This window comes from Pseudorasbora parva, chromosome 5 (genome assembly GCF_024679245.1).
Source record: "Pseudorasbora parva isolate DD20220531a chromosome 5, ASM2467924v1, whole genome shotgun sequence".
NCBI classification, from domain to species: domain Eukaryota; kingdom Metazoa; phylum Chordata; class Actinopteri; order Cypriniformes; family Gobionidae; genus Pseudorasbora; species Pseudorasbora parva.
The window spans coordinates 3065563-3090294 of record NC_090176.1 but is presented as its reverse complement, the minus strand read 5'-3'; the positions used below and the strand labels follow the sequence as shown (position 1 = coordinate 3090294).

The 24732-nt window shown below is 39.0% G+C and overlaps 1 protein-coding gene across 2 annotated transcripts; it reads left to right on the top strand.

Moving 5' to 3' along the window:
• Positions 1 to 198: 198 nt before the first annotated feature.
• On the top strand, positions 199 to 23035 carry LOC137074955 (tripartite motif-containing protein 16-like). 2 transcript variants are annotated; one of them, XM_067443062.1, is made up of 7 exons: positions 199 to 324; positions 1085 to 1661; positions 10578 to 10673; positions 10760 to 10993; positions 17625 to 17784; positions 17938 to 17973; positions 18212 to 23035. In XM_067443062.1, exons 2-7 carry the CDS (start codon positions 1089 to 1091, stop codon positions 18730 to 18732), a joined length of 1620 nt encoding a protein of 539 aa, XP_067299163.1. In that variant the 5' UTR covers positions 199 to 324; positions 1085 to 1088; the 3' UTR covers positions 18733 to 23035. The 2 variants fall into 2 exon arrangements, with proteins under 2 accessions (XP_067299163.1, XP_067299162.1); XM_067443061.1 differs by lacking the exon at positions 199 to 324 and having other exon boundaries at positions 1030 to 1661.
• The last annotated feature ends 1697 nt before the right edge of the window (positions 23036 to 24732 follow it).

Here is a 24732-nt window from a genome sequence, read left to right as displayed (position 1 = left end):
CGGAAAGCTGCCTGTGCACGTTTTACTTCATTGGACTGAACACCTAGACTAAGGCAAAGCTGTCCTTGAGCGAGCTTTGCTGCTTATGTGGAGTGGGTACTTGACTGTAACGGCTCACCTCTTACTATCTGCCAGTCGGATGAGGACACCACCACCACTCAGCCACAGTCACCCTTTTCAACTCCCCTTCCCGTCTAGAGCCCAGTGACGTCCCCCGTCTCCGTCCAGAACCCAGTGACATGCCCTCTCTCCCTTGACGTCTCCAGCCGAGTCCAGAGAGGACATAGTCTTCTGTCAGAAGTCCAGAGAGGACTACGTAAACAAGTAAACATTTTTATTTGAACCACTGCATCTTTGACTTCATTTTTTGTGGGAAGTTACGTGACAGGTAGAAAGGTTAGTGTTTATTTTTTTACTTGCGGGTATTTTCTTTCATTAGGTAAGTTTAAACGATAACTGCAATTTTTTATATCACAATTCTGAATTTTCTTCTTGCAATTGTGTGTTTCAAATTATAACATCTTTTCACAGAATTGTGAAATATATAGTCCAATTCTCAATGAAAAAAACTCAGAATTCTCTTTCTCAGAATTGTGAGTTTATATCTTTAAAACTAGGTTGTTATTTTTGGGGCTCTCATTTCATGAAGTATTTTTATTATAGTTCAACTAATTACATTTTATTATTTGTTTCTCTTGTTTGTCTGTTAAATAAAAGATCCCTTTATGGCTATTATTTTTTGGAAACAAAAACTTGTTGTGATTCTAGGTCTGAAGTCGTATACATCAACATCTCTCCTAACTCTTGTTTCTAGTTTACCTCTAGACTTTGAGGTTTGTTTAACAGAGTTTAGTTCCAGATGTAAACCTGAATCTACTAATAAAGGTTTTTGCATTTGCTGTTGTAGAATCTGAACTAAGCAGGAATGAGGCTCTATGATGCTTTACAGACTTGATAAACCGGTTTTGCACACGTCACAGAAACACAAACACAGAACCAGGAAGCAGGAATCACATGAGTTCAGGGAAAGAGAAACTGAAGTGTAGTTCAACTGGTGTGTGTTTGTGTCTCTGTTTTCATACAGTAAAATGGCAGAAGACAGATTTGCTCAGGATGAGTTGATGTGTTCAGTGTGTCTGGATCTCCTGAAGGATCCAGTTACCATCCCGTGTGGACACAGTTACTGTAAGAGCTGTATTACAGGCTGCTGGGATCAGGAGGATCAGATGAGAGTGTACAGCTGCCCTCAGTGCAGACAGACCTTCAGGCCAAGACCTGCTTTAGCTAAAAACACCATGATGGCTGAACTGGTGGAGAAACTGAAGAAGACTACACTTCCTGCTGACTGTTACGCTGGAGCTGGAGATGTGCAGTGTGACGTCTGTACTGGAAGAAAACACAAATCCGTAAAGTCCTGTCTGGTGTGTCTGGAGTCTTACTGTCAGAATCACCTCCAACAACATGAGAGTTGGTTTAAAGGAAAGAGACACAATCTGACCGATGCCACTGGACGACTGCAGGAGATGATCTGCCAAACACATAATAAACTCTTGGAGGTTTTCTGCCGCACTGACCAGAAGTTTATATGTGTGCTGTGTACGATGGACAAACATAAAAACCACGACACTGTATCAGCCGCAGTACAGAGGACAGAGAAACAGGTATGAAATCACACACTGATCAAATAATGCTGACACTATTTATACTTGCACCATATGATCAGGAAACTTCATTCTGCAGACATCAGCAGAAGTGAACAGGAGATGTAAGTGGACTATCACCGCTGAGCGAATTTGTGCTATGCACTAAATATAACAGGAAATAGGAAGACGATGCAACGTAAACATAGGATATTTTTAATGCATTATATTACATGCATAATGTCTTCTGAACATCCTTATAATGTGTTGTCATCTCATGAATAATTATAACAATAATGCTACCCAAAGACTCAGGAGGCAAGAATAACATTTGAATATGATTTATTTACAGTATACAATTACAGTTATTGTATACAATGAGTATCAAATAGATTAAATTATAAAGTTCTTTGGAAGGTAGCGGATGCTTGCAGTTCCTTCCTGAAAATGCATGACAGGGCGGAGCCTACCCCCAAAAGAACTGATAAATCAAAAGATACCCACCCGTTGGAAGATGCTTTGGTTGAAATACCTAAAATATTTGCAAAGAAAATAGATTATATAATTAGAATAACGGGCATTGAACATGTAATAGATATGGATATTGACATCGATGTTAAATCAATAAACAGAAGAAATTGTTAGGCTAATTAATGCATCCAAACTAGGGGTGTAACGATTCGTTTTAACAACGATTTGATTCGTATCATGATTTGAGGTTGTAGATACGATTTAAGGACGATATTGGTTCATTTAGAACGATATGATCGGAAACGATTCAGTGACTTGAAATCGACTCAGTAACTTTTTAGCCAAAAATTTAAATCAGTGTGACTGATTTATTTCAGTCGAATGGAATTGTTGTTAAAACGAATCGTTACACCCCTAATCCAAACAGTTGTTCACCTGTCTAATTAAACATATCTTCTTTGTTTTCATGAGTTCTACAAAATAAACTGGAAATCGAGGGTAACGAGGGTCTGGTGTCATTTATAGGGGACCCAAAGACCATATCCTGTTTTAAATCACTTTTTTTCTCTCGATATAAACATTTGGGATAATGCAAGTACAAAATTCACCAAAATATATAACATTATTCTAGTGGTTTTGAATATATTAATTAAAAATTGTATGCGTTGTGCATAGAAACAACTTGAGGGGGAGTAAATGATGACAGCATTTACATTTTTGGGTGAACTATCCCTTTAACTTCGATTAATGTAGTGGTCTAGGTGCATGTTGCTTTAAAAGCCATGTACCCAGGTTTCCTTGCATTCATGGGAAGAATGATAGAGACTAAAATGCTATGCCATTGTGTTCTACTTTGAGCTTTTCTAAAACAAAAAACATTCATTTACAGAAACTGATGTCAAGCTAATAATTACGGGGCATTGTGGTTAGATTATAATGAGCAACGACAAACAAGCGAATGGGGGTTTTACCTAGAAGCCTATCATAAAAACCACACTACAAAAGAATCATGTAAAACTCAGTAAACCTTGGCTTGATATTATTACTTGTGACATGAGAACAAAATATGCGCTAAATTAACAATCTCTTAAATATTTCCTAATTTCACTCAACTTTAATGTCGTGATTTATTTATTTATTTGCTTAAACCTGGATCTTTTTTAAAAATGGCTTATTTCTGCTTTTGTAGGCTCATTCAGTAAATATAAGCACCTAATTTGTATGTGCAAACTGGGGGCCGGTGTGATGAGACGTCATGCTCGGCTAGATTCGCTGAGAACTAGTTCATCTTCGGCTACGGCGCTGCTCGCGGAATTACAAAAAAAAAGTGTATTATTTTGTTGTATGGTGATATTTTTGCAAATGTTTCTTAAAATAAATCAATGATATTTGTCCACTGGGACGGTCACTTTAAATTGAAAACGGTTTACATAAAGCAATTACATTTCAAACAGATGGAATTAAAAATACAAGCCTGCCCCTAATAAAAGCCTGCTTCAAATAAAAGCCGGTTCCCATCGGCAGTTCAGGTAAATAAAGGCCCCGGTCTTTATTTGAGGAATTACGGTAATTACTATAAAAGAATAATGAGGATTAATTAATTCATGACAGACGTGTGAAATGTTCATTGAGTGAAAACAATAGACAGTGAATTGAGCAGTTGAAAGACTAGTTAGTAGACTACAAGCATGTAATTTACAGGCCAATAACATAATGATTATCATCCTCTCTTAGCCTTTGCTAAAAACTCACATGACATGCCATACAATATGCTACATAAAATGCATGATTTTAGAGAGTTCATCCTCAGATTTAAAATGCATGGCCACACTTGTGGCTTCACATTAGTTGTGGTTACAAGTTGTTATACTACAGTCAAATAATATTTTTTTAAAAATTATTCTAATGTTTGAGCCTAAATATCTTCATATTAAAAAGAGTAATTCTGAGTCTTAAATTTTAAACTCTTAAGGGTTAGCTTTCTAAATTTGTTACTAATGTGTCTACCTATAAAGATTTGTGAGCACCAGCCCTTTTATTTGAGGTGTGTCAAAATGAACCACTTGCCAAAATGGGGGGTGACAGGCAAGGGGTTAAACATGAGAAATAAAGTTTCTTACCTTGAGCTCCCTGAATTGCACTGGATGTTTGTCACGGAGATGAGCAAACATGTTAGACGTGTTCCCGTGTTTCGTAGCCACTTTCCGTCCACAAGTCATCACACAAAGGGAAACTGTCTTCAATCAGCAATCCTTCTGAGTTTTTTTGGAACCCAAAATATTTCCAAACTTCTGACTTTACCCTTTTAAAAGGTGGATAAGTCGGCAGAGTTTTTTAAGTGGGTGATGAAATAATATCGTGCATATTAATTACCGCGATTTATCACATACCGAAAATCGGCACCTGTCTAGCTTAGACGTACAGGAACAACCTGCCAGTATCAGAGCAGGTCGGGCTCTCCAAACCCCCCCCTCCCCGGGAGGAGGCACTGACCAGGGCACGAATCAAAGCTCAATCCTCCATAAGGCACCCTGTCCAGGTTTTGTCGAAGAGAGCGCAAAACTCGAAATTCAAACGTGCACACAAGAAACAGACCCAGGGAAGCCTGAGGTGCACTGTGGGTTGAGCTAGAGACTTCCAGGGTCTCCCCTCCATCTCCCCCGGGGGGAGGCAATGTTCGGGGCATGAATCATAGCTCAGATGGCCCTGGAGGAGAATCCCCCATAAAAGGACACCCTGGAGGGCAGCCTAGCTTAGCGTGCCTAAACTGACTCAAAACGGGCTGTCCGGGTTTTGTCGAGGAGAGGGTGAAACACAAGAACTGGACCCAGGGAATGCCCAAGGAATCACGAATACAGGACCCAGAGAATGCTATGCCAAAGCCTGTAAAAAGACTATATTATTATCATTATTATCATTTTAACATTGTTATTATTATTGTCTTTTTACTCTATTTAAAAAGCCTCCTGTGGACAGGTGTTAAAAATTAGCTAATGTGCTAAAATGCATATGCAAGCAAATGCATATGGTTTGTCCAATGTAATTATGATGTCCAAATAAATATTATAAGTAAATAATGAGCAGGTCCGTAAAAACGGACAGAGTCCGAAAGCCAAACACAGCGAAAGCTCCGAGCTAATGGACCTCCCCACCTGGCAACTCACGTGGGTAGGTAAAAGCTAGTGTTGTGTTAAGGCTAGCCATAAAAGCTAACTTGTAAGCACCAGTACATAACCACTACAAGCACCAGTGGTGAGGCACTAGCTGTTTGTATGCACAAGTCTGTAACTTATGTGGATAGGTAACAGCTAATTTTAACTAGTAAGCACCAGTACATAACTTAGTGCCATAAAAATGGACAGAGTCTGAAATCCGAACTCGGCAGCGGACCTCCCCGGCTGGCGACCGGGGAGGGTGCTTTGGTCCCAGGAACAGCACGCCCTTCAGAGGTCAGTAGGGTTCCGCACGTGCCAAACAATCTTTCGGGCCAGAGCTAAGCAAGACCCGCACGTATTAAACCAGCCCGTCATGGTTCTCCATCCTGGGTGCTGGCCAGTCAATCCTGTCTGGTTTCGCACATATGTTGGTCACAAATATAAAATCAAATGGCTGTTGCATCCAAGAAAGGCACGCAAATGCCACAGTGATAGTGATGAAATATACGGCAGAGGGAATCGCATGAACAAAGCCCAGAGATGGTGCACTGTATGCAAGCTGAGACGTACAGGAACAACCTGCCAGTATCAGAGCAGGTCTCCCCCACCCCCCTAGGGAGGAGGCACTGACCGGAGCACGAATCAAAGCTCAGATGCCTCTGGAGGAGAATCCTCCATAAGGGACTCCCTGGAGGGCGGTAGCGAGCCGAAACTGACCGGGTTTTGTCAAGGAGAGGGCAAAAAACATGAGAACCCGACCCAGGGAATGCCATGCCAAAGCCTGAAAGAGTCTGAAAGCCCTACTCGGCGAAAGATCCAAGCTAACAGACCTCTCTGGCTGGCGACTGGGGGGGGGGGGTGCCTCGGTCCTGGGCGCGGTCAGAGCGGCAGGCCCTCCGGAGGGCGGTAGCATGCCAAGACGGACTCAAAACGGGCTGTCCAAGTTTTGTTGAGGAGTAGGCCACTACAAACCTGACAAAAAGGCACTAGCTGTGTGTATGCATGTATGTAACTCATGTGGATAGGTAACAGCTAGGATTGTGTTAATGTTAGCCATAAAATATAACTAGTAAGTACCAGTACATAACCTCCTTTCTAAATATATTGATTATCTGCATCAGTTTAATTTTAAGCGTACTTCTGTCCCACTCCTTTTGAGTCCAATGTTGAGGGGTGTTCAGAATATTTTGCTTTTTTAGCGTCTATAAACAAGATTTGTGTGCCATTGTAGGTTATTAGGAGTCTAGCAGGATAGAGGAAGCCATATCTGACCCCGGGTCTGCCCCGTAGCAGCTCCCTGGTGTGGTTTAATAATGCCCTCTTTTTAGCCATGGCAGGTGGGTAGTCAAGAAAGATTTGGATCCTTTTACCAAGGAAGAGTGATCAAAATCAGGGAAGAGTGATCAAAATGGATGTTATGAACGTGCTTGAGAAGGAAATGAATGAGAGGTGTTCTAATTAATATGGTACATGTATGTAGGCTGTAAACTGAAGAATGTTTGTTTTTATATCAGACCATTATTGTGGATCTGACCATTTTATTTTATTTTATTTTATCTTATTTTTTTTAATTATTATATATTTTTTAATTACTATAATTATCTTTACGACTGTTTTAACTATGCTTGTTTTTAATTTTTTATTCGTCCATATGGTATTCTTTTTTTTCTCATGCATTTGTTACCACTGTTTTAATTAATTTCTATGTAAAGCACTTTGAATTGCCATTGGGTATGAAATGTGCTATACAAATAAACTTGCCTTGCCTTGCCTTGCCTTACCATCATGGTAGAGCTGTTTTGACATTACAGCCTTGCATAGGATGTCCTCAAGCATATGGAAATAGTGTAGACTCATTGCAAAGTGTCTAGGTGGTTCATGAGGTTCGGACCATCTTCAGAGGGTCCGATGTGCTCTATCGATAAACGGCTTCTCATCCAGGGATAGAACCTCTTGCAGCAACCCGGCAATAAAGTATCTCGGTCTGGGTCCCTTGGTCCCCTTTAGGGACTTCAAGAACCCACATATTGTGTCTCCTCGAGCGCCCTTCTAGGTCTTCACATTTCTTAGTTAGCTTTTCTACTTCAGAGTTCAGGTGGGTGACTTGACGTACAGTGACATCGTCCAACTGGTGTGAGGCGGACTTCTCTATCTCTTCAATAGTGTTAGCATGCAAGGTAACAGTTTTATCTAGAGCCATAATGGAAGTCTGCAGTTCTTCTTTAATTGTAGCCATTTCACCTCTCAGCACAGTGTACACTGACTGTATATGGACATTGTTAGGGGTGCATATGTCATTTTAAATCTACAATACAATACAATATACAATATCTGGTTATGGTTACACTTCAAATAGTTACAAAATGTATGAGATGATAAAAACGTATAGCATTAATCGTACCCAGCATATGTACAATGTTACTTGAGGGATAGAAAGAGACAGAAAAGAGAAGGCAAAGAGCATGGCCCAAGAAAAGAGAGTCGAGAGTAATGGGAAGAGCCCAGAGCAACAGTTCAATTTTGTTTTATACCTTCCTTAACCATGTGACTAAAACCCAAAATTAGAGAGTTCAAACGGACAAATCTGATAAATTCAACTTCCCCACTACAGGCCTTGAGGACTATCAACACCTATGTCTTAAGAAATTCCAAATGACCCTTAAGAAAAAGGGGGTTGAAACAATAAAGCAAATATCTTTGCTCATTTTCAACCCTGTGTAAGATTGTTTTTAATCAGTTAATGGGGAATTGAATTAAAGTGAACGAAAACCGATTCACATATAAATAATTCAGAATAATATTTAACCCTTTCCTCTCTAGTGTATTTATTGCAAAAACAAGTTTTGAACAACAATATTGAGTGTTTTAGCTTTCAAATGATGCATAGTTTGTCATAGCTTGGAGAGAAGCTATGACAAACCTGTGCCAACTGTTGGCACAATTATTAGAAAATGGAATAAGTTCAAGATGACAGTCAATCTCCCTTGGTCTGGGACACCATGCAAGCTCTCACCTTGTGGGGCATCAATGATCATGAAGAAGTTGAGGGATCCCATAACTACATGCAAGGTCCCCCTGTTCAAGCCAGCACATGTCCAGGCCCATCTGAAGTTTACCAATGACTGTCTGGATGATCCACAGGAGGAATGGGAGATGGTCATGTGGTCTGATGAGACAAAAATAGAGATTTTTTTTGGTCTAAACTACACTTGCCGTGTTTGGAGGAAGAAAAAGGATGAATACAACCCCAAGAACACCATCCCAATCATGAAGCATAGAAACATCATTCTTTGGGGATGCTTTTCTGCAATGGGGACAGGACGTCTGCACTGTATTGAGGGGAGGATGGATGGGGCCATGTATGCGGGATCTTGGCCAACAACCTCCTTCCCTCAGTAAGAGCATTTAAGATGGGTCGTGGCTGGGTCTTCTAGCATGACAACGACCCGAAACATATGACCAGGGCAACTAAGTAGTGGCTCTGTATGAAGTGTCTCAAGGTCCTCGAGTGGCCTAGCCAGTTTCCAGACCTGGACCAAATAGAAAATCTTTGGAGGGAGCTGAAAGTCCGTATTGCCCAACGACAGCCCCGACACCTGAAGGATCTGGAGAAGGTTTGTATGAAGGAGTGGGCCAAAATCTCTGCTGCAGTGTATGTAAACCTGGTCAAGAACTACAGGAATTGTATGATCTATGTGATTGCAAACAAAGGTTTCTGTACCAAATATTAAGTGCTGCTTTTCATATGACCAGTAATTTCCTGCAACTTATCCGACCTGCGCCTGGATATTGTAACACATTCCATTGGGAGGCGAGGTTAAGAACCCAAGTGCAGTTTATTTAAATCTTAACATAAACAAAATCAAAACACAAAATAAAGACTTGCTAAAACCAAACAAAAGACTTGACTAAATTTGACTTGACTTAAACGGAAACTCACCACCAGTGGTTACACTTAACAATAGCAGACAAAGATACATGGCAAACATGAGGACTTAAATGCACAAAGACTGAGGAATAGACAAGACACACCTTTGAATAGGGGTGTAACGATTCGTTTCAACAATTCGATTCGGCTGAAATAAAACACTGATTTAAATTTTTGGCTAAAAAGTTACTGAATCGATTTCAAGTCACTGAATCGTTTCGGATCATATTGTTCTAAATGGACCAATATCGTCCTTAAATGGTATCGACAACCTCAAATCGCGATACGAATCGAATCGTTGTTAAACGAATTGTTTACACCCCTACCTGTGAAGGATGATTGACCAATAAACCAATGACAACATGACATGGAAACACAAGACAAGGGAGCACATAGAGGGATCACATGACAAACCAGGAAGTGCATGAAAGAACATGAATGTGAACATGAAAACCTAAAAGCATGAAACATGAACCAACACCAAAACACCTTGTGAAAGATCCCCCTCTCTATGGGTGGCCCCTGATGCCCATACATAATCACAACAGCAATGAGAGTCTTGGGGGGCGGACTTGGAGGAGGGATGGTGGGCCAGGCTCGTGCCAAGACACCGGACAAGGACCCTGGCATGGCTGAGACCGGGCCTGGGAGAGTGGGCAGACCTGGACCCTCAAGCATGGACATGGGTGTGGGCGGCCATGGCGGTAACGGCAGTTCAAGGGGCCATGGCGGTAAAGGCAGTTCAAGTGGTCATGGCAGTAAAGGTAGTTCAAGTGGCCATGGTGGTATGGCAGTTCATGGGTCCACGGCGGCGTGGCCTTCACGGCCTCAATGTTCCCCTTGCCCCCCCAAAATGTTCTTGGGGGGGGGGGGAGCTATGGGCTCATGGGCTGGAGCCTGGACGTGCCCTGGAGGATGGACGTGGCCTGCTGTGGGATTGTGGGGCTCCTCCTCCACAGTCCCCACAGTAAACGAGGACCCACTCAGCAGGAGGGCATGGTCGATATATTCAGAGTCCCCAGTTAAATGGATACAATTATCTTCATTGTGTGTTATAAATCATCATAATCTTAATAGTTATAACCACAAATAGGTAAGTTTTATTACTGTTGATTATTTATGAGATGACACATTATAAGCTTGTCCTCATATAGTGACACGGCAGCTCTACAAAGACAGCGAGTGTCACGCTGTGTGTGTGTGTGTGTGTGTGTGTTTTTGTGTGTGCGAGATCGCTCACGCCCTCAAATCTATGCCCATTATTCACTCAGAGATGCAGAATTTGCAGAAGCAATATTTAAATAGTATTTTGCAGTTTAATATTCATAGACACTCGTATATATTCAGATAAAGTGATGCCACTGTCATTGTTTTGTGCTGCAGAAGCGGCTGAAGGAGACGCAGAGGTCGTTCCAGCTGAGAATCCAGCAGAGAGAGAAAGATCTTCAGCAGCTGAGAGAGGCTTTGAAGGCTCATAAGGTGAGTCTGGAGAAGAAGAGAAGTTTGAAGAGTCTCAGTCAGGACTCACTGAAGCCACTGTGTGATTGTGATGTGTGTCCTAACAGCGCTCGGCACAGATAGCAGTGGAGGACAGTGAGACGATCTTCACTGAGCTCATCCGCTTCATTGAGAGAAGCCGCTCTGAGGCCACACAGCGGATCAGAGATCAGGAAAAGACTGCAGTGAGTCGAGCTGAAGGACGACTGGAGAGACTGGAGCAGGAGATCAATGATCTGAGGAGGAGAGACGCTGAGCTGGAGCAGCTTTCACACACACAGGATGACGTCAATTTCCTGCAGGTAACAGAGATCTAGAAGAACAATAGACTCACAGAGGAACATTTCATGAGAGCAGAATGAGCCCTTGATCTGTGTGTGCGGTTATTACACACAGAAAAATAGGGTGTCAAAATTGTACCTTTAGCTTGTCGCTGGGGCAGTACCCTTAAAAGGACATATTTGTACCTGTTTTACTCCTAAAAGGTGCATATTAGTACCTTTGAGTACAAATGCGTACCTTAAGGTACTACTATGAACCTTTTTGTGGTAAAAATGGTACAACGTTGGTTCTTTTAAGGGTACTGCCCCAGCGACAAGCTGCTGTACCCCTAAAGGTACAATTTTGACACCCTATTTTTCTGTGTGTATATAATCATCAGTTAGACGCTCATCTGATGTTGAAAGAGATGCACTTTCAGATGCAGTTCAGCTCTGGAAATCTCTTAAGAAAACTCTTTCTTCTGGAAGATATATTTAACTGCCAAACTCCACTAGCACCACCAACAGTTAAACATTTCATATATTACCTTCTGATTTCTTACTTAATGGTGAAATCTGTGAACTTGTTGGTAGAAATAATATTCATCAATGTTCATTAGATGATCTTCACACTTCACCGAATTGACATTATTTTCATAATTGTTTACTTTTAAAGGGGTCAGCTCTTTATTTTCTATACGGTTGTCTGAGGTCAACTTATGGTGTTTATTTGGTTTTTACATTCAAAAACATCACAATTAATAATTAATAGGTTATTTTCTACCCTGGTTTTGAGGCTCTCTTCTGCAACGCTCAGATTTTATGGGCGTGCCGCAATGAAGATTTGGAAGTAAACACCCACGGCTATGATTGGATAAGATTTGCATTTTAAAATTAGCTCCTGGTTCCCCATGATTACATGTGAGGCATTGTTTTAAAAGCGTGTGGGAAAACAGCATGCTGAATTTTTCGTCCCACAGGAATCAGAAAATGTCTTTATCAAACAAACACAATGATTTATCTCTCATCCACCCACATTTTTTTTTCTTGGCCCTCCTGATCGGTGGATATAACCATGAACTGTGCATCACTAACACACACACACACACACACACACACACACACACACACACACACACACACACACACACACACACACACACAAACATCTTTCTGGAGACTTGCCATAGACGTAATGTTTTTTTTATACTGTATAAACCATGTATTCTTTCCCCTACACTGCACCTACCCATCACACAAAACTTTCTGCATTATTATATTTTTAAAATAACTCATTCTGTATGATTTATAATCTTTTATAACCATGGGGACCTTAATTTAGGTCCCCATTGTGACACGAGTACCCATCTGTGTGTGTCTGTGTGCAAGTCCCCACCAGGCTACAAAAGCATGTACGCACACACACACACACACACACACACACACACACACACACACACACACACACACACACACACACACACACACACACACACACACACAAGAAAGCAAGCCTCACTGCAGAGTCAGAAAATCAGCATGATCAAAACTTCTGCATTTGTGTTTTCCTTCAAATATCAAGTCAAGAGAGTGAACAATGAGAAAGGAAACATCAAGAAATGAATTTATTTCGCTATTTAAGATAGTTTTGGTAGTTTTGGTAGCCCGTCTGGAAACATAGCCCCGGGACATTGGGCTTTGCAAGCCCTGAACCATACATAATATTAGAATCTGAAGGAAGCTTTTGCAGTGAATATGTTCTTCCACGACCAGGCACAGCACAATATATTGCTATCTTCAGCATGTTTATTGCTCAGTAGTGTGATCCATGTAGCTCTACAAAGGGCCATGTTATTTATTTTAAGTCAGTGGGTGGGGCTAAAGAATCAGGCGTTTTTTCTTTTGTTGAGGCTGCCTTTCGCTACATGCAGATGTCAAGGTTTGCCATATTCTGAGACTGAGCGTTTTCTGGACCTGATGTATGGAAGGATATCGCGGACAATTTTCAAAAGGAATTACAAATTGTATTTGCAATTGCATTTTCAATTTGTGGATGCAGAAATGTGACATAATCCAAACTCAATTGCAATTTGCGCATTTTTATTTTTATTTACGCAAACGCACGAGGACTGCCATATTTCAAATGGAAAAGCAAAGTCTGTTTGCAATTCCATTTCCAATATCTTACAAGTGATGAGCCTGCCATTTTGGAATAGTAATAGAAAATCACCTATTTACTATTTCATTCCCTCCGTGTCCTGCCACAAACTGCACAAAATCCAATTGGAATTGCAATCCCCTTTGGATTTGCATTTCCCATGTCGAACACAGTCAACTGTCAATCAGGCATGAGGGCGGGGTTTATACGAAGTGAATAGACTGGCATTTTTATTTGACGAAAAAAAAATCTGGTTCTTTAAAGATTCAAACGTATATTGAGTGTGTTTTCGTTTTGTCATCTTAAAGGTGTACTATGTAATATTTTTGCAGTAAAATATCCAAAAATCCACTAGGCAAGTGTTATATATTTTGTTCAGTTGAGTACTTACAATTGTTTACAAATGTTTCCAACTATTTGTAAATTGTGAGAAAATTGCTATTTTAACCAAGGACATAGGACAGCTGAGCATAGCATCTGAGGAAGTCACCTGTCAATTGCGTCATATCTGCGTATCTTCTGTCCTATTTTCCACTGGCTGTGAGGTGAAGACCACAGCTGTGTCCCAAAGTGAAGTGCGCGCACTTCGAAGGCCGCATTTAAAGTGCGATTAGGTCACAGCGGCACTACGAAGGCTGTCCCAATGTGAAGGCTGCAACCTCTGAAGGCCACATTTGAAGTGCAATTGCGTCACAGCGGTGCGACGAAGGCTGCCGCAAATCATGAGCAACTTCAAAATGCGCCCTTTGGTTCTTAGGCAAAGGAAGGGTACAGCAGGTGGAACCTTCCAACAACTTCGCAGCATTTCCTATCCCAGAATTCATAGCACACTGTTGGTCCGCATTCCTCAAGTGTAACTCAAGTGTAGCCTGGATACTATTGAACACAACAGCGCAAGCGCTTGATGTAAATAAAACGTTTAGTGCATTCGCACAGTTCCCAGTTCCCTGCCCTGAGCAACCAATATATAACTTGAATTTCCCAATTTTTAGTTGCATAAAAGCTATTTATTTCTCAACCATTCTCTCAAGAAAAGGAATCAGTCCATTATCTCCCTTTTCGCAGTTGCTTTCTTTTTTTCATAGGCTACACTTTCTTTAAATAGCCTCAAAAATTAAATCGTATTTTCGTCCCGCTCCCGCATCGCCTAAAATTCACTCAGTGCTCACCCGCTATAAATTATTTTATTCCCGACCCGACTGATCCAGCTAAATTTAGATTTTGTTTCCAGAATCTATCTTTTAAATTTCCCTTACGGAAAGAAAGACACTGGGGATAGGAATTGTCTGTGCAATAATTTATTTTTCTCATAGCCTAGTGTCAACACCATATCTAAAACAAATATCACAGAAAAATAGGCTAAATCAAATGTGACATCTGTCACTCAGAATTATAAGAAAAAATGCAAATAAACGAAAACTGCTGACTTAGATGCTAAAATAAAGTTTTTTATATGAATGAATGAATGTTCACTGACGGTCACCGAAAGATCGATCCTCCAGAGGCTGAATGCATGGCCGACAGAACAATTTAAATGGCTAGGCTATATTATAGGCTATTATATTTTTTAAGTTATTGGTAAATTAAACAAAGAAACTGCTGTCTATTCTTCATTTTCGTTAACTTCAAACGTAGGCTTAATTAAAGAGAAGTGCTGTTCTATTGCCTACATTGTTTATTTTTGTAATGCACGTTATAATTTGTAGCTACATTAAACACATTTATATATGTTTATACATATATTTTCTTGTCATGTAATTTAAAATGTGTAAATGAAAATAAATTGGTCTATACATTAGCCTACCTAAAGTAGGCTTTTTACAACTATAGCCTATTTATAGACCAATAATATAACTTAAGTTTAACATCAGAAACAACAGAAATATAAATTATCAGCCAAACCAGAAGAAAACACTTTTCTACTTTCATTGCGCTGAGCAGGAGAAGCTGGAGCTTGGACCGGGATGGGGAATACTGCACAATAGAGACTCTGGTAAGGGGCATCATCTTCTGGGATGAGTGCATATTTCCACTGTCCGCAGCTGAATCGGTCGACGGCTGGTATTATGACATAAAAAGTAGGCTAGATGCATCTGAGATGATGCGTTGAATAAAAATAAGTAGGCCTACTTAAAAAAAGACTTGGACGTATATATAAATATTTAAAATATATTGTAGGCTAACAGTTACATTTAACATAAAAAATAAACTGTTAACTAAAATTTGCAATTTGACAATAATATATAACCGGCTACAGATTTACATGCTTAGGTCCGGTCTCCCATCGTCGCAGGCCTTGAAGCATGTCAAAATCCAATAAAAAGCTAAAAAAAGCGATTAAAAAAAACTAATTGTATGTATATATATATATATATATATATATATATATATATATATATATATATATATATATATATACAAATATATATACATATATATATATATTAGGGCCGGGATTTTAACGCGTTAATTAAGATTAATTAATTACGGGACTTTAACGCGTTAATTAATTACGCAAAATAAATAAATAACATAATTTTAACCACACTTATTTTTGCACCGCGGAACGTTTTTCAATGAATGAGTTTTGACGGACCGATTATACTGAAACACCAACTAGCGTGCACGGGTCACGCCAACAACAAACCACAGTGAACATGAACGAAGAAGCGGATGAGACCGCTTTGCTTGGCCCTGTGGATGGGAAATTTTGTTTTAAAAAATGAAAGGATGGAAGCGTCGACAAGAGCATGGTTGTGTGCAAGCTATATCCATATATTCCAACAAGGAATTTGCGTATCACTGCAGCACATCGAGCCTCAAATATCACAAGTATGCTTTTGCTACACTTATGGCAAACATTGCACTGGTCTGCTGGACTGAAATAAATAAACAATACTTTGTTGATTAAGCTTATGCATTCAGTCATTATTCAATAGTATACTAAAATCCATGTGAAAAATTACTTCTTACTGTTCTCAGGTCAAATATTTTTATGAGATTAAAAGGAGATTAATTTTGATTAATTAATTACAAAGCCTCTAATATATATATATATATATATATTAGGGCCGGGACTCAATTAAAAAAATTGAGTCCCGGCCCTAATATATATATATATATATATATATATATATATGCTCCATTTCTCTTTTTAAAATCTCCACGAACTTACTCTGTCAGTTGTCACAACCTGCTAGGCCATTAATGACGCTTGCCAAGTCTGAAATGGGATTGCATTTAGACTACTGTTGCTTTGGGGTGTTTGTAGCCTATAGTCCAAATGTTAAGTTGTCTTTACTTAAGCAATATTTCTACCGCCCGCGCCCCGCATTTTGGGATATTTTGGCCCATTCGGGCCGTGATTCCGATACTTTTGAATAACAATTGGAGGGGTTTTGTTATTCAGACCTGGCAACCATATCCCTTGGTTCGCCCTTCATGCCGCTTCGTGCACTTTTGAAGGCGTGGCTTGGCCTGGCCTTCGAAGTGCATGGCATTCGAAGTGCGTACCCTTCACTTTGGGACACAGCTCACATGTCCCAAGATGCTTCGCTCAAACTTGGCATCATCAAACCAGGCCTTTGTTTTGAATAGGCGCCCTCTAACGGATGGAAAGTTTCATAGTGCACCTTTAATGTATTATTTATTCAGGCCAACTAAGAAATATTGAGTGTTGGCCTTTTTATCCTGTTTTTCTCAGAAACACTGCAGGTGCGCGAACGTGATAATGTGCGAATCCAGGTTCTGTTGTTGAGCTGTTTTCTGCTGTTTGCACGATAAAATAAACCAGTGAAAAAATTGTTTGTCTTTTTAATGGGTTACAGACACTCATCAATTATATTCTTATTTAATGCCAGTTTCATATTATAATATAGGCCAATCAGTTAACAGTTAATATTCGGATAATGTGCAGAGGTTGTCGGTCAGGAAAATGAACCGAATTGAGCATCCCTAATGAAGATACATCAGTAACCCCCACAACTAAGCAGCCTGTGTCTCACAAAATGTTTTAAATGTCAAAATGAAGATACAAATAAAGTTAAATGAACATGAATACATATGATGAAAAAAATATATGTTAAATAAAATGCTATAGTGAAGCCGAAAATCAGATCATCCTCCTATGAAACGAACATAAACTGCGATTGAATGTCACTACTGTAATTTTCTTTTTTGATAGCTTGGCTCTTGAGCACAGTCATATGGACAAGTCTCTATAGATTCTCTGATTTTAACTCATCACGATAAATTACTGTGTCAGCTGGAATATGATGATATGAGTCTGATAGGCTACATAGCCTACCAAATGCAGTCATATAGTGTAAGTGTCAAACACTAGAACTTTTAGCTCTAATGTGATCAAATGAAAATGAGAAGAATGAAGCTGATGCTGTGAAAGTGCTGGATTGAGGAGAGTCACTAAAGATCATCAAGAGCTGCTCAAATCTGACAGTAGTGCAGGTTATTGGCTGAAGTGTGGAGGTGATGAGCTTTGGTTTCTGTCTTCTGTAGAGTTTCCAGTCTCTCTCAGCTTCTCCTGAATCTACAGACGTCAATGACAGTCCCTTCAGTTCGCTCTCCTCTTTTGATGATGTGAGAGAATCTGTCCGTCAGCTGAGAGACAAACTGGAGGATTTCTGCAAAGAGGAGCTGAAGAAGATCTCTGACAGAGGTAAAGTCTTGGAGATTCATCTGCTCTCAGAAATCATCCTCCATCATCTCATATCATGTAGAAGATCATATTAGAAATGTCTTAGGAACGGATGCAGGGATCATTTTCACTTGGCATGATAATCACACTCTTCCTGTCTGTTGATTTCCACAGTCATTGTTCCCAGGACCAGGAACGACTTCCTACAATGTAAGTTACTGAGAAAACAAGCAGAAAAACACACTGAGTGTGTTCATGTTCTTCCTGGAGAAGGAGAAAGAAAACATGACAGAAGAGTTTTAGAGTTGATCATGTCAATGATGATTAGCACAGGATCTGGTAAACTGTACTGAGACACTGATGATATATTGAACATGAAGAGTTCAGCTCCATTAAAAGATCAAACAGATTCATAATTCCTGATTCTGATGTGTTTTATCTCCACCAGATTCTCGTCCTCTGACTCTGGATCTGAACACAGCACATAAACGCCTCCGTCTGTCTGAGAGGAACAGAGTGATTACTGACACTTTCCCAGAGATTCAGTCGTACCCTGATCATCCAGACAGATTTGATGTGTATCGTCAGGTGTTGTGTAGAGAGAGTGTGTGTGGACGCTGTTACTGGGAGATTGAGTGGAGTGGTGATGATGTGCGTATATCAGTGTCATATAAGAGCATCAGCAGGAAGGGATTGGGTAATGAGTGTGTGTTTGGAGGTAATGATCAGTCCTGGAGTTTGTGCTGCTCTCCCTCCAGTTACTCATTCAGACACAATAACATAGTGACTAACCTCCTTGTAAAGCCCATCAGCCATAGAATAGGAGTGTATGTAGATCACAGTGGAGGAACTCTGTCCTTCTACAGCGTCTCTGACAAAATGAGCCTCATACACACAGTCCAGACCACATTCACACAAACACTCTATCCTGGGTTTTGGGTTTGGTCTGCATCAGTGAAACTCCCATGAATCAAAATATACTGTAGAGAGATTCTACCCCATAATGCTTTGAGCTGCATGACAAATCATAAAAACTGAGATCAATCAATCAATCAATCAATCAATCACCTTTATTTATGTAGCGCTTTTACAATCACGATTGTGTCAAAGCAGCTTCACAGTGTCAAACAGGATAATATTGCAACAAAATTAGATTTGGCTGTACAGTCGTTCTGGAGAAAACAGGTGTTATCAGCTTATTTTAATTTATCATATAGCGACAATGTTGGCAAATCTGTATTATAGTTTATAGAATTAATTAAAACCTAATTCAAAAATGTTATTTGTATAATTAGTTGAATAACTTTGATCATAATTTTAGTGTCCCCAACCGAGCAAGCCAAGCCAAAGGCGACAGTGGCAAGGAACCAAAACTCCATCAGGGCGTGATGGAGAAAAATAAACCTTGGGAGAAACCAGACTCAGTCGGGGTGCCAGTTCTCCTCTGGCCTATTAACACACCGTGTAAGATTATTATTCTGGCAACCTTACAGGTCAGAAATCATATTAGATCGGAATATTCAAAATTTCAGGGTATCACTCAAGAGATGGGTTTATTTATGATGGTGCGTCGATTACACAAGAGTCTGAATGCATGAAAGATCGGAATTATTGTGTCGGAGACGGGTTTATTGAGGATGATGTATTGGTGAGGCAAATTCAGAGGAGACACCAATTGACACGGCTCAGCAGACACTCCAGGATGTGTTGGTCATGTCCAGGCGCAGGTCCTCCATCCGATCCGGACACGGCCCGGATTGGGGATAAACAGAGAGACTAACATTAGCATAGATGCCACTCTTTTTATGATGTAACGAGTACATCAGGTGTTATGGGAAAAGTTCCTGGTTCATGCTGACCTAGTTAATCCAGCCTAACAATCAGTCAATTGATCTGAATAATGAGAGTTAAAAATGTTCTATGTGTATGCCCTAGTAAAGAGATGTGTTTTTAGTCTAGATTTAAACTGACAGAGTGTGTCTGCTTCCCGAACAATGCTAGGAAGACTGTTCCAGAGTTTAGGTGCTAAATAGGAAAAGGATCGACCGCCTGCAGTTGATTTAGATATTCTAGGTATTATCAACTGGCCAGAGTTGTTATAGATGTTATAGAGTCTTTCTATTCATCACATTAATACTATAGCTGAGCTTCTGTTAGAGCCGGTATGGTTGAGTAAGAGATGAGCTTAAAGCTGATATAATATACACACTAAACTCAATAACTATATTGTTCTCTCATTATCTATGATGTGTGCCTTGTGTATGTGTCTTTGTAGATGTACATATATGTATATATATGAGAGATCTTTGCTTTTTTTGTTCAAGATAAGCAAAATACACATTTTAATGTGTCTGAGAATAAAAGACAGATTGTCTTTTAAATTAGTATATAAAACCATAGCCAATTAAAAGTATATAAGGGTTGAATTCCTTTACTATTCTACAGTTGATAGTTTTGAGTAACATGTAATTAGCAAACCAAGACTAAGAAAAGTCTGACTTGCCATGCAGCAGTATTTATTTGAAACAATTTATGAGAACAATTCAAAAATAGATAATTAAATAAATATTTGTTTAATAGTGCTAGTGAAAAGGGGGATTCTGAAATACAGTGCCGTTTTAATATTAAATATCAGTACAAAATACAAAATAGACTGTACAGATCGTTCCTTATACAAAACCCTATGACACACCCCAATCCCCACCCAGTGCCACAAATAAACCATAGATACACTGAACAAAAGACTTGGAAAATTATATGAAGTTTAAGTATTTTGTCCTGTTGTTATACTAAGATAAGAGAGAAAGTTGCCTCAAAGTTTTGTAAACAGATCTTTACGTTTCTTCAAGCGAAATGCTATTTTTTTTTCTTCAGTGGTACGTAGGATGATACTTCTGTAGTCCACATAGAAGAAGACGGAGGTTTAGGATCCTTCCACCTCAATGTTACACATTTTATAGCTGCTAAAAAATCTAATCTAACAAACCTCAAATTGACCCCCTTGTGCTTATCTAGTAAAGAAGTGTCTTCTAATAGGGTAAGCCTGGGCTCCCTGGGCATATTAGTGCCAACAACTTTACTAATGATCTCTAAGACCTCATCCCAGTATGCCTCTAGGTTAGGACAAGACCACAGCATGTGTAAAAGACTTCCTCTGTCATCTTTACATCTGGGACAGAGCTCTGAGTAGGTACTTTCGAAAGTGTGTAGTCTTACCGGAGTGTAATAGACTCTGTGGATCACATTCAATTGGATGAGTTTATGACGACTATTAAGAGACAAAGTCTGAGCATTCTCACATTTGGTTTCTCAATCCTCATCATCAAACACGCACTCCAGGTCTTTTTCCCATTTAGATTTAACATTGCCTAATCAAAGTGTTAATCAACTATTAATCCTAAATATGTATCCTCCTATATTACTATAATTATATATCTCATAACTCATAACATAACTCATTTCAGTTATGATTTTGCTTAAGAGAACCACTGATTGTTTATTATTTTCTAAAGTGTATATTTTGAGCGGTGACTTAGGGTCTGGCCTAGAGGTGTGTGAAGTCTCGCTAAACACTTGATAGCAACAAGGTGTCATGTGTTTTGATTTTGGAGGTATCACACACCCCTAACATGCCAGGAGTGCAGAAAGTGTTTGCTCACTTAGGCTGGCGACACAATGCAAGCATGACGTGAGCATGGCATTTCTGTTGCATGTCAGCTGCGTGGTGTTTTCTATGTCTTTGCACACCAGAAACGTGTCTGATGCGGCACTGCTGCTGCTAGTGCTAGGTGACGAACAGAGAAGCCCTATACTTCCTGTATACTTCATGTTAAACATAAATAAATAGCCTACTGATACAGCAAAGACAACATCGGCAGTATTGGCCATACATATCTATGGTATTGACGACAAAATAGGCTGCAAAATATTTTGTTCTGTATTGACGTGCAATATTTGAAAATCGATAATTATTATTTATTTAAATTAGAGTTATATCTGCATTTATGTCAAAACCTAAAGACTTTCAAACATCAAAATGCAATTTAATAATATATATTCAGGTCAAAATGACATCTAAACAACTTTTCCTATGCTATTTTGCTTCTAACACGTTTGCGTGTCATTTGAAAAATAGGCGTTGGTTTTATTTCTAGCATACACGTTTCCAGCGCAGCTCGAGCTGCGCGTGTCACGCAGGCAGTGTGCAAGCTCTAACATGTTAACAAGGGAGCTGAAATAAAATCGGACACGCCACACAGCAGAAACGCTCACGCCACGCTTGCAGTGTCCAGGCCTTAGCCCGGCTTCCAGATATGAAATGTGAATTTGTCTTTCATTTAATTTATTATATTTTATTCATTTTATATTTCCTTTTACTAAAACACTAAAGAGACACTTGCAGTGTGTTGCCAGTCTTAACCCAACTTCCAGATATGAAATGTGAATTTGTCTTTCATTTAATTTCTTATATATTATTCATTTTATATTTCCTTTTACTGAAACACTAAAGAGTCAAGATGAATATTGCTTGTACTATTGTCTGTACCCCTCACTGAGAGAAAGCTCATGTTATCAGTATGTTTTGGGGAAAATTTCTGGTCTGAACTGGAGCTTAATCAGCTCCAACCTTGGGGAGATTGTTTCTTTGTATGTGCGCAATATTCTGTGTTACAGATCAGTGTTGAGAATGTGTACAAGGGACATCCTAAGAGAATGGTGGACTTGTTCTGGGCAAGTTAACGCCTGATCCATACCTGGAAGGTCACTATGGGCCTAATTCTAGGGTGAAAGCATTAACAAGTGACATGTGCATGGAAACGTGCATCTGATTTACTGACAATGTGTAGACAATGTGTTTAAAATTTAAAATTTATTTTCTGTGAGCCAATCAGAATAATCCACCTTGCATTAATGACGTGTATAGACCTTAAAAACTATAACTGTTAGGAAAATTGTATGTACGATAGGGCGGGGCAACGAGACGTGAGAGAGGGAGCACGGTGTACGATAGGGGTGTAAAGATTCGTTTTAACAACGATTCGATTCGACTGAAATAAATCAGTCACACTGATTTAAATTTTTGGCTAAAAAGTTACTGAATCGATTTCAAGTCACTGAATCGTTTCGGATCAGATCGTCCTTAAATTGTATCGACAACCTCAAATCGCGATACGAATCTAATTGTTGTTAAAACGAATCGTTACACCCCTAGTCTACGAACTGCTTGTTGCAGACCTAAAGCTGGCTTCTGCTCATGAAATTGCAAACTATTCTTCAGTAAATATTTCTTAATTTAATTAATTGCACTCCTGACTCTTGGTCTTCATTTTTCACTACTGTTCTTGGGTCATAAACTTTTAACATCTAACACTACACTGCAAAAAAGGCTCTTCTTATTTAGTTTTTTTTTCTTGTTTCCAGTCCAAATATCTAAATATTCCTAAATCAAGATGAATTTATTAAATAAGAAAAATGACATAAGATATTTTTGCATTTTTGCATTTTTTTTGCTTTTTTAATTTTGAGATAAATTAAGTGAGTTTTTGCTTAAAACAAGCTAAATTATCTGCCAATGGGGGGAGAAAAATAATCTTATTTCTGTTTGGGACGGAAACAAGAAACAAGATATCAATCAGAAACAAGATTATTTTTCTCACCCCATTGGCAGATAATTTTGCCTGTTTTAAGCAAAAACTCACTTAATTTACTTTATTTTTAAGAAAACAAGAAAAAAATATCTTGTCATTTTACTTAAATAAAATGTAAATGCATCTTGATTTAAGAACTTTTTATATTTAGACTAGAAACAAAACAAAATTACTAAGTAAGAAGAATTTTTTTTCAGTGTAGACCAACTGGCACTGGTCACTTGCATATTGTTGGTCTGATCGCTTCTATTGCTCTCCTCAATCATAAGTCACTAAATTATAAAGGATTAAATTATTTTAATATATTTATCTTTATATTTGTAATTATTTTAAACATTTTCATTTCAAACTTTTGACTGCCTGTCAGTGTTATTGAAGAACAGGCAACAGGAAGTTGTTCTCAGTATTTATTGAAGAGATTCACAGAAACAGCACGGGTGCAAGTATCACAGCATGGTCAAAAGCTCTTGAATGACTAAACTTGTAGATAACAGTAATTGGTCTTTTGCAGGATAACCCAGAACTCATTAATGTATCAATCTTTGGTAATAAACTGCTTACATTTAAATGCACAAAATTTAAACCTTCCAAAATAAAATAGGGTTCAGGATAAGGTTCTGAATATTTTTTTAAACTTATTTGGTGGTTAAAAAATACCCTATATCCCCAAAGCACAGTATAAATGTACAGTTGAGAATTAAATAAGTAAAACAAAAAATTAATAAATAAATAAATAAATTATATATATATATATATATATATATATATATATATATATATATATATATATATATATATATATATATATATATATATATATATATATAATATAGTGTATGATTAACTAAGTATTTTTTATACAGTCACCCTGTAAAAGAGTGGGGTAAAAATTAATCAGTCAAATCAGCTTGTGTCATGCAGGAAGGATTGCTAGCAACTCATGTACCCACAGAGAATAGCCTCATCTCGGACAGTCCTTCGGGGCAGACCTCTCTGTTTTCTCCACAGTGTCTGTTCCAACTGTTAACCCGCAGTTTGGTATCTCGAGGCTATTCTGCTGATTCCCAGAAGTAACTCAATTTGAGGTTGAGGCAACCATCAGACGGATGAGATCCTCCACCTGTGCCCTTGGCCCCTTGACTACAGCTCTGGTGAAAGAAAATATTGCTACCATCAGTCCCCTCATCACCATGATAATAAACCAATCCCTTCAGTCTGGTCAGGTACCGTCTGCCCTAAAAACGGCTATAATTAGACCGTTACTCAAGAAACCCACCCCATATCATCAAACTCTTGCTAATTATACGGCTATATCAAACTT